This window comes from Neurospora tetraspora, assembly GCF_033439725.1.
Source record: "Neurospora tetraspora strain CBS 560.94 chromosome Unknown B0H65scaffold_5, whole genome shotgun sequence".
In the NCBI taxonomy this organism is placed as follows: Eukaryota; Fungi; Ascomycota; class Sordariomycetes; order Sordariales; family Sordariaceae; genus Neurospora; species Neurospora tetraspora.
In genome coordinates, this window is record NW_026944387.1 from 4,604,567 (window position 1) to 4,614,968 (window position 10,402).

Below are 10,402 nucleotides of genomic sequence, written 5' to 3' on the forward strand. Positions count from 1 at the left end.
GGGCAACGAGTCTGGATCGGGCAGGTCCCAGATGCACAATTGCACATTGGCATTTCTTATCTTGCTGAATTTCCAATCCATTGCAAGCCAATTCCTCACATTTCCCAGCTTTCCCACGAAATCAGCGCGGGAATGCAACCACACAACCACACATAACCCCGTACTGTCGCAACTGAACTGCCAGAAACAGCCTAGCTCCGGCACTGCCAAAAACTTCTAAACCGTCGATCCTGTTGTTCACCATGTGGTTTTGGAGGGAAACCCCACGCGGTTGGCTGCACTTTGCAGTCACTGATGGGGAAGCAATGCATGGAAGCGACTCGGCAATCGTTCTCACACCTCGATGCAGTTGAGCCCAATGGATCCAATAGACTGCCATTGACTGCTGGAAAGAGGAAGGTGTCTGCCAGCCGCCCAGAAGAGAAACTATCGCGTGCTCACCTCTGCATGAACGAACAAACAATCAAAGAACGCGGGGTTCGTGGATGGAGGAGCAAGGAAGGCCTCAGCGGACATGCCGACGTTGGAAAGCGTGCGAGACATGGAGTTCCAGCATCGTGGATCAAGAGCCACGAGGGGTATAAGATGGCATTGCTGCGCTCTTCATCCGCTTGTCGGGTTGCTGTTTGCTTGAGTTGTCGTTGAACGCACACACACATCCGACAACATGCGTGCCTCGGCCCTCTTCACTCTCCTCGCCAGCTCGGCTGGCTTTGTCGCCGCCGTCCCTCCTGCCGGTGCCGCCAAGGCCGCTGGTCTCCGTCTCATCAAGACCTCCCCCGAGGATAAGGGCACTTGGGTGACTGAGGAGCAGAAGATCACCCAGTACCGCAACAAGCGCATCGGCTTCGTCGACATCACCGACATCACCGTGAGTTCCACAAGTCCCAACCCCGGTCATGAACCCAATACCCATCAAGCTCCCGAACTACCCTATGTCCAGGACTGGTGCTGACCACAACTAGGACGCCTCCGTCCTCACTGCCCTCTCCAACCCTGACGGTGCTCCTGCCAAATCCGACTTCTCAGCCCAAGCCGTCACATACCCTACCGCCGTCTCCCACCAAACCCAGGTCAACTCCCTTCTCTCTCAAGTGTCAACCACCAACCCTAAGTCGTGGCTGCTCACCCTCACCAACTTCTACAACCGGTACTACAAGTCCACATACGGCACGCAGGCCGGTACCTGGCTGTATGACACCATTGTCTCCGTCGCCTCCGCCAACTCGGCCATCACCGTGACCAAGTTCACCCACTCGTGGAACCAGCCCTCCATCATCGCCAAGATCCCCGGTACCAGCAGCAACCTGGTTATCGTGAGCGCCCACTATGACTCGACCGGCGGCTCGTCCACCGCACGTGGACCCGGCGCCGACGACAACGGCTCGGGCGTCGTCGTCATCCTCGAGGCCCTCCGCGTTCTCGCCAACGCCAAGTTCGCTCCCAAGGACACGCTCGAGTTCCACTTCTACTCTGCTGAAGAGGGTGGTCTTTTGGGTTCTGCTGCCGTCTTCTCCAGCTACAGGTCCGCTGGCAAGAGCGTGTATGCCGTCATGAACCAGGACATGGCTGGATACTCTCCCAGTGGAAAGATTTCGATCTATACTGACTATGTCGACACCTCGTTGACTGCGTACACCCGCGTTATTGCGACTGCTTATACCGGCGCGACAACTAGCGATAAGTGCGGCTATGGATGCTCGGATCATGCCTCGGCCAGGTCTAACGGTTTCCGTAAGTTGCTGTCTCCTGGTTTGTGGTGTTCGAGAAGAATTCAATGACTGACCTGTGGTTTCCAGCTGCTGCCTACGTCTGCGATGAGCCCATGGATACCGCCACTCCTTACCTCCACTCTTCCAACGATGTGAGTACTAGCTTTGAGAACCCGCCCCGCGATCATTGTCCGTGGGCTGCTGCTAACTCGATGTCCCCACGCAAACAGGCTTACTCCACCATCATGTGGGATGCTGTCCTCCGCCATGCCAAGTTCACGACTGCCTTCCTTGTTGAGGCTTCCTACCTTTAAAGGGTTGTTGTGATGTCTTCTTTCCATCTTTTGTCTTGACGAGGCTAGGATCGAGTTTCGCATGTTAGGGGAATCAGTGTCATGCCGGCAAACCCAGGGCAAGAAAGAGGGGGTCCAATGACACGCGAATGTGTCGACTGTAGTGTCCATGTTGGGAGTGGCGCATGTGACGGATAGCTCCAGGCGAACACTTCGTTGAGACCAATGAAGAACACATATTTGAGGCACAAGATCTGAAAGAGATACTCACCTTCCCTTTCTTGCTTCAATGACATCAACCTCAAAGTCAGCATAACCTCTCCGGGACTGATAATGGGAAACGCAGAATCACACCACGACACACGACCGCACACGACCAGCAGACCTTCTCTCACTCTCCCCCGCTGCGGAGTCCGGTTTTACTGTCGAACACCAGTTGCTCGGCGCTCCAAAACCGAAACGCTCCGCCCTGAAGCCGTTCACTCAATCATCCACAAGTTTCCAGTGGTCCCCCAATCGCCAAGGTTCTCGGTGTGGACGTTATCAAAGGCCTTCTCAAGCGGGAGGAACATGCAAAGACAACAGCCAAGGGCCAAGCCTCTCCAACCGTGACGTGCCCAGAAAGTGGTAAGCCAATAAGCCAAATCACCCGATCATGATCCGCATCCACGCCTGAAGCCAAGGTATTGGTCGATGGTTGTGAGCCAATGCAAGCTGCTGATAAGCACTCTTGGCCGGTGTCGAACCTCTTGCCGTCTTTAAAGCGGACCATAATGGGCAATGGTGAGGGTTGTTGCCATGTTCAGGGCTTCATTCTCGGGTTAGATCAGCCGCCGTGGGTGGATGTCCTCTGGCAGGAGCATCTTGGTCCGTGGTGATCATTGCTTTCTTCGAATTTGTCCAGGACATGCACAGACCCGACCCTCAGTCAGGCCATTGCGAAGGGTTCTTTCGCGGACAAGTTTGTGGCTCATGATCTGCGTGAGATCATCTCGAGCGAAGCAGGCGCCAACGATGGCTTTGGTTTCCATTTCCTGACGTTGACTGTGTACTTGATGAGCCATGCCAATGGTGATGGTTCTTCTGGTGGACATGGCGCAGTGGCGGCGGCCGAGGTGGTCGCTCGGACTGCGGAAGGAGTGGGCAGGCTCGGTGGAGGCGTCGACGTAGCGATCGGAAACTGGGTGGTAGAGACGTGGCTGTACAGTTAGACCAGGTTCATCTTGCTGACACGCAACAGGAAATGGGTTGACTCCGAGTCTTACCTCCTCTACCCTACCGCTCTAGGCCTCGCCTCTTCCTTGTAGGCATCTGCGGCATGCTCGGCACCGACGTCCTGCTCGCCTGCTTTGTCGCTGGCAACGCCATGAACTGGGACGGCGAGTTCCTCCGCGAGACCGAAGCGCGCCATGACGAGGTCAACTCTTGCATGGACGTCTTGCTCAACTTTGGCGGCTTCATGTACATCGGTACCATGATGCCGTGGAGCGAGCTCCACCAGCCCGACATCACCGGCCTGACTTGGGGACACCTGATCGGCCTTGGCTTCCTCGTTCTCTTCCGCCGTATCCCCGCCATCCTTGGCATGTACAAGTTGATGCCAAAGGCGTGCAACAACTACAAGGAGGCCTTCTTTATGGGTTACTTTGGTCCTATCGGTGCCGGCGCTGTGTTCTACGTTTGAGCACACCCGCCACTTGTACCCCGAGCTGGGCCATGGGGACGAGGAGGAGACCCCCCTCGTGCACATCATGATTCCCGTTGTGTATTTCCTCGTCTTGTTCTCGATCGTGTGCACGGGTTGTCGATTCCGGGCCTCAACTTGATCTTCAAGTTTTGCGGTGTCAAGCCGATTATGGACGATGCGGTCGTGGTGCGTTGCAAGGCTGTTCGGGTGCCGACGCCTGCCAATGCCGAGGTGAACGACAATAAGACGTTTGTCGCGTACAACCGCTTCTCAAGGCCGTTATTCGAGCCGGGCGAGCTGCCGATTGTCGAGGGGCGCTACAGTGGGCACATGCATCATGACGGCGGTCGGGCGGCGACGCCTGATTCGGTCGAGCTTGGGAAGGAGATGAGTTCGGGCAGTCAGAGCAATCGCGCTATACGCTTTAGTCAGAACAGGTTCTGAGTACGGTAGGGATTGTAGGAGAGGGTAGCGTAGGTATCTTGTTTTTAGTTACGTACAGTTAGCGAATTGGATACTTTTTAGAAGTGTTGCAAGGAGGAGAATCATTCCTATGCTCCGTCGGATTGGAGATGCAAACAGAAGTGACGCTGCCGCATGCTTCCCGGCAAATTCCCGGCCGGCAAGGTTTGCCGGTCTTGGCGCAGAGTTCGCAGCACTAACACTCCGGCAGGCAACATGATTCCGATGTCCACATCAACAATCGTGGCCGTGGGAGACAACTTCACCAAAAGCAGCATAGTTTGCGGTTAGAAAGCGATGCGTTGGCGGTACATCACCTTCGTTTCGTGGTGCTACTGCTCAGAAGCTATGATTTCAAAGAGCGTCACTAACTCTGCACCATTCCAGTCCTTGCACAATAGTCCACCTTCATGCGTGGACCACTTCCCCTGGCCTCGCGGTCATTGCCTTCCACTTGCCCTCAAGGCCTCAAGGCTCAAGCTGACCTCAACCCGAACATCACGAACACGACCGCCTCAACGACAACCGGCAATGTGATTTCCACCACCTTATGTCTAGCGGCATTAACCTTGGCTTCATATGATGCCGCCCACCACAAGTGTCTCGGTTGGAGGTACCCAAGCATGATGCCCAACAGACATTGCAATCTTCCAAAGTCCTGCTCAATGTCGTGTTCTACTTCACGCATCTCGTTCCACAGCGCATAGTCGCTCCGAACTTGGGAAACTTTGCTAACAATGTCATTCAACCGAAGTCGAGCGGTTGCGGACCAAATGATGTCTTCGTATGGAATGTCTATCTCGAGAGTGCCGGTCTGTTGATTCTGATCGTTGTGTCGTGGAGAGTACGAGTCAGAGTGGCACCCACCCTGCCACCCTGGCAAGCTGACAAGCCGCCAGCCTTATAAGTGCACAACGACCATTGGCTGTTTGACTTCCTTTTTCTGTCCACGCGTCTCTGTGTTTGAGAACATGAATAGAAGGTACCAACCGAACATCATGATCTCAGTTAATGCTGCAAGGGGACCTTGATGACTCTGTTTGCAGCATTCATTGGACATTCTTTAGATGGATGATGTTTGCCAGCTTCATCAGGACTTCTGTACGTCTTCGAACCCCGGAAGTATGAATTACCGAGCCTCACACAACCATAGTGTATCATGGCCAACGGCAACATCGCATCCACGACATGCAGAGGTTCGATATAAAGAGAAGTCATTCCCAGATCCCAAAGCCCACCCGAACAACACAGACTTGACAGTCAACAGTCCAAAGACCTTCAACCGTTCCAAACCCCCAGAGCAAAACCAACACGAATACCAGTTACAAGCACCACCACCAAGATGTCCAACCCCAACATTCCCACCATCAGGAGAAACTGCGCCACCCCGGACCTCCCTTCCTTGATCCAAGAAACCATCGACAACCCGCTGCCGTTCTCTGCCAAACACCAGAACCCCCGATACCATGGACGTGCCGCGGGCAACACGATGCCCACCGGCCTGGAAACAGCCGCCCACCAGGTTTCCGAGCAGCTCCAGCGCTGGCATGATGCTCACAAAGGCAAATACTCGTCGGCAACTCTCGAGACGTTGAAAGCGCTGGAAAAGCAGGTGCAGGCTCTTCGCGAGGCCAGATGGAGCGGTGTTATCCCGATCCGCTCAGGTGATGGTGCCAAGATTCTTTGCATTCTGGCGCAGTTGAAGGCCATGAGGGACTATATGGATAAAGTTGACGACATGGAAAAGGACTGGGTGTGGGTTGAAACCCCTGATCCAAAGGGTCCAGACTCGGATATTGATGGGGAGTATGTGGTTGTTGAGGTGAACGGGGAGGAAGATGTGAACGGAGGGAAAGATATTGGTGAGCAGGGCTTGCTCGCCACCGTGCAGATGTACCTGAGGGCTTTGACAGTCCATTAGGGACTTCTCAAGGCGTTACTGGATCAACTGGCTTGAGTTGACGGGAAAGGCAGGAAAGAAGGACAATCTGTCAAAGGAAGCATCAGACGAAGCCGGGAGTGAAAGTGGTGACAGTTGATTGCTCTGGCCATGTCATCGTTGGCATCTATAGAAAGTAGTTTGACCACCAAGTCGTAACGAAACAAAGGGCGGTGAGGAACGCCGTACGGCCATGACAGAACCTCATGTTCCATTCAGGTACTTGCACCTGTCCATATTACCATCCATGTTGTTTCCCCACCATGTCTTTGCAATAAGTCCAGTCAGTAAACAAACATCGATAAGAAAAACGGGGACGTATTGGAAGCTAGAAAGTACTCACCGGGAAGTCTCTGGCTTTGCCACTGCCGCCCGCCACTGCAAAGGTGAGGATGAAGATGATCAAGGAACAACCACCGGCTATGGCCGCCGCAAAAATGTTGTTCCACTTGGCGAACAGCACAGGCTTGTAACGACGGAGATAGCCCTGAGCGAAGAAGCCAAACACAAAGTATGCCAAAAGCGAAGAGTTGATACCGACGGACAACCAACCGAGCCAAGTGCAGATGATAAATGTGTTGAAGTAGTTGAGCTTGAGTTGAGGGAAGTACTTGTGGCCTGGATATTGCATCTGTTAGTATCAAGGACTTGATCGCCCATCTGGGGATAATTTGGCTGACTGACCGATCCAAAATGGCATTGGGGCAAAGATTCCGAAGAACAGCCCCATTGGCACCATCCAGTACGTTCCGTGACGTCCGCTGTGGTACCTGGTGTCAGCACACATCTCAGACATGTCAATGACACGATCAGACTCAACTTACAAAATCTCATTGGCCGCACCTCCCCAAGCCACCGCCTGCGCATTGAAGGTTTGTACATTCTGACCAGACCAAATGTTGGTGCCCTGAACGGACAACAGAATCTCACGCCGATTATCCACGATACTGTTCATCATGACCCAGTTGAACACTGAGCCAGCACATGTTCCAAGGATCTGCGCAAGAAAGGTAGCTCTGGGTGGGAGCTTCGCATATTGTGCCAACTTGAGATCGCCCAACATCTGGATGGCTTGCACCAGGGCATTGGATCCATAGAGGGTAAACATCATGTTTGCTACCGGTCTGCGAGGAACCATGTAAGCACCAATCATCTGGACCGCACTTGTAGGTTGATAGTAGAACCCAACAATGCCATACATGCACGCAAACATAACGGTCAAGATCCAGGCCAGAAGGACGGCAAGGAGGAAGGCCCACCAGGGAAGACCAGTCTTTTGCTGGTAACAGCAGATGAGGCCAATCAAGATTGAGATGGCCAGGATGCTGAAATACCAAAATGATGGCACCTCCTTGTAGGCACGCATGGCGGCGTAATGGGGGTCCCCTTCGGTGCCGGGATATTCTTTGCGAGGGGTGTCTGCGTCAGAGGTGAAGCTCTTCCAGAAGGATGAGTTGAACCGATGGTGCCATGTCCCGACTTTCTTGATGTTTTGCTTCAAGGCTGAAGGCCGGAAAGGAGCGAAGATGAACTTGACGTCATGCCAGTTCCAAAGCAGGACATGTACCACAGCTGCCGTAACGCCCATGTTCATCACCAGCAAACTCAAAGCTTGACTAGTAGCAAACCTGGGAAGCCCATAGGCCTGCAAAGCAGCTGGATCCACCTCGTTGTCTGGACCCAAGATTTGTGTCTGGTCATAGAGGGTCCCATTGGAAGTGAACAAATCCTGCGCCATGAAGGGGAATTTCTTCGCATCCCAGAGATTGTAGTAGTAAGCGCCCACGGTCAAAGCAATACCAACGACGTAGCCGATGAGTTCATTGACCAATGTATTCATGGGCAGAGTAAACTCTTTTTCTCCGATGTACTGCCAGTCCATGCACCAGCTAAGGAAGCCCATGCCCTCGTTTCCATTGGATCCTCCGAACAGGCGCGTGAAGAAGGCCGAGTTCTGGTTGGCGAGACAGAAGATGGAAATTCCAGTGGTGAGAGGAAACATCCATTGAGGCACAATCTCCCAGACCATGACAGCCAAGCAGATGCACCAGAAGATTTTGAGTCGTTTCTTCGCGAGATCCTTGTTCAAGTGCATCGACTGGAATAGTGCGGCATTTGGAAGCTGTGATGGCCAGACAAATTTGGTGGGGTAGATGAAAGCTTTGCGTATGCCACCGAGAAGGCCATACCCAATGCACTGCGAGGAGAACAGCATGAAGATGGCCGACGCTGCGTTTGGCTGATGACCGTAGTATAGAGACTGGGCGGCAAGTTGTTCGGTTCCGAGGGCACAGGTGGCGGCAGAGCTGGCCATAATGACGATGAAAACGTGTTCCTTCTGGGTGAACGGCCCCGGGTTGAGGAAACGGCCAACAGGACCCCAGCGAGGGATCAAGACAGTGGCCTCTCCAAGGCAGTAGGCGATCATGATCAGAAACACGATGCTCACGTTGACCGTTTGTGGCTTGAAGTAGAAGATCTCGGCGAGAACAGCACCAAAGGCCGACAAGCCTATCCCAAGGAAGAAGGCCCGGAAGGTGTAGATTCTCTGGGTCGGGTCATCGGATGTGTCGAGGGTCTTGGTGACCAGCTGTAAAGGAGTGTCGAGTGTGGTGTCTGCGGTGATCTCTGGATGAATCGTTTGTCAGTTCACGATAACATCACAACCAGGGACATATCGGAAAGGCGCTCACCAGCAGACTCGACATCAATGCTGCCATCTTTCGCTATGGCAGCAGTCTTGGTATCAATACCATCGGTAGAACTGGTTGGTGCCGCAAATAGGATGTCGTGCTTCTCGTCCAGTTCGCGCAGGTCACCGGCTGGTGCGGGCTTGCTTTCCACGGTGCCGTCCATGGTCACTGGCAAGGAACTTGTTGCGCGTGGCCAAAGGAAACGGGGAAATGGACGAGGAGCTCTAGGTGGGATTAAGGACCATATAAGGTGAGGGTGAGCTTAGGGTGAGAGACATGTACATGCAAATGTCTCGAGCATGTCGCAAGATAAGACCATAATACCGGCGTGTCATGGTTAGGTAAGGACAGAGATGCCCGGAGGTCAATGTCTCGCAACATTGGGTCCCAACATTGTAGATTGACGATGCCGTTCTACCTGCCGTTTTAGTCGATGTCCCGCGGGGGCGATCATCAACGAGGCGGGAGGAGGGAACGAGGGAAACCAACGAGTGACGGGAAGTTCCGCTGTCCAAGTGGTCGCACTCGGCGGTCGTGCACCGACATGGGCAGGAGCTGCGTTGCATGCATCAGGATGAGGTCAAACCTGCAGGCGCGGCTGGAGAGTGCGAGCATGCACTTAGGTACCATCGTCGCCATCAAATGATCGGTGCCGGAATGTCTAAACCGAACCTGGCAGGTGTTAACACGGATATGCAGGGAAGCCGCCTCTGGCAATAACGGATCATTAGCCGGAGACGGGCAAGAGTTGCATCATGGTTGAGATAAGCTTTTGGGCTGCATTTTGCGGTCCACATCGCTCGCGTGCGAACCAACGAACTGTCCGATTCCCAATAATGTTACGTTCGCCATCGACCAATTCGCGACGAGATAGGCAGGAGCTGCCAAGTTTAACAAGTCGGTTCCAAATCGCCGGTAGCACGGTGCGACATAGAGCTAAAATATTGCGTGCGTGACATTCGAAATAGAATGATCGTTGAGAATGAGAGCGATTGAAGGCCGAGGTTTGTTGGGGACGGAGAAGCGCCAAAGGATCCACTTTGCTCCGGGAGGGCCTACCTTTCCCGGCTATCCCCCGCTTCCGTACGGCCGGAGAGTTCAGTCTCCCTTATTGGTCTCAATCCCTCACGTAGAGGACTTAGACGCCGAAGAGGAGTAATACCGGAATCGGTGTCTCGAACTCCCCTCCTTTTGTCCCGTATTAAATGGTAGCTACAACTCGTTTGTAGTAAAGTTAAAGTAGCATTGGAAACAAATTAAATATTTATAGTAAATAAAATAGTCTTCCTTTGGGCGGAGCCAAATCCAAGTAAGATAGTAAAGCGCCTACGAATCTACATTTTAAGCTGCGAAAAGCTAGATCTATATATATCCTGTAACCCGTATGCTAAGACGGGAAGCTACTTAGTGCTTAGACTTCTATTTAGGAGCTTTACAAAGTAGCAGGGTTAGGGTTAGGGTTAGGGTTAGGGTTAGGGTTAGGGTTAGGGTTAGGGTTAGGGTTAGGGTTAGGGTTAGGGTTAGGGTTAGGGTTAGGGTTAGGGTTAGGGTTAGGGTTAGGGTTAGGGTTAGGGTTAGGGTTAGGGTTAGGGTTAGGGTTAGGGTTAGGGTTAGGG

General features: G+C 53.2%; 5 protein-coding genes across 5 annotated transcripts; 3 read left to right on the top strand and 2 right to left on the bottom strand.

Annotated features, from left to right (window-relative positions):
• Nucleotides 1–667: 667 nt before the first annotated feature.
• B0H65DRAFT_577466 (uncharacterized protein) lies at nt 668–2,334 on the top strand (the record flags this gene model as incomplete). The annotated part of the gene is made up of 4 exons (XM_062830694.1): nt 668–871; nt 966–1,734; nt 1,800–1,864; nt 1,943–2,334. The coding sequence occupies 4 exons, from the start codon at nt 668–670 to the stop codon at nt 2,024–2,026; spliced, it is 1,122 nt and encodes a 373-aa protein (XP_062681152.1). The 3' UTR covers nt 2,027–2,334.
• Nucleotides 2,335–2,778: 444 nt separating this feature from the next.
• B0H65DRAFT_550520 (uncharacterized protein) lies at nt 2,779–4,136 on the top strand (the record flags this gene model as incomplete). The annotated part of the gene is made up of 4 exons (XM_062829743.1): nt 2,779–2,872; nt 2,921–3,206; nt 3,293–3,683; nt 3,840–4,136. 4 exons carry the CDS (start codon nt 2,779–2,781, stop codon nt 4,134–4,136), a joined length of 1,068 nt encoding a protein of 355 aa, XP_062681153.1.
• Nucleotides 4,137–5,038: 902 nt separating this feature from the next.
• On the top strand, nt 5,039–6,075 carry B0H65DRAFT_528067 (uncharacterized protein; the record flags this gene model as incomplete). Its single annotated transcript, XM_062828887.1, has 2 exons — nt 5,039–5,255; nt 5,308–6,075. The coding sequence occupies exon 2, from the start codon at nt 5,497–5,499 to the stop codon at nt 6,073–6,075; it is 579 nt and encodes a 192-aa protein (XP_062681154.1). The 5' UTR covers nt 5,039–5,255; nt 5,308–5,496.
• Nucleotides 6,076–6,297: 222 nt separating this feature from the next.
• B0H65DRAFT_550522 (OPT superfamily oligopeptide transporter) lies at nt 6,298–8,949 on the bottom strand (the record flags this gene model as incomplete). The annotated part of the gene is made up of 5 exons (XM_062829744.1): nt 6,298–6,360; nt 6,437–6,711; nt 6,778–6,854; nt 6,918–8,721; nt 8,787–8,949. The coding sequence occupies 5 exons, from the start codon at nt 8,947–8,949 to the stop codon at nt 6,298–6,300; spliced, it is 2,382 nt and encodes a 793-aa protein (XP_062681155.1).
• A 508-nt stretch (nt 8,950–9,457) lies between these two features.
• B0H65DRAFT_577494 (uncharacterized protein) lies at nt 9,458–10,402 on the bottom strand (the record flags this gene model as incomplete). Its single annotated transcript, XM_062830695.1, has 3 exons — nt 9,458–9,667; nt 9,846–9,998; nt 10,223–10,402. Coding segments are annotated over 3 exons (487 nt in total), but the record flags the coding sequence as incomplete, so codon positions are not given.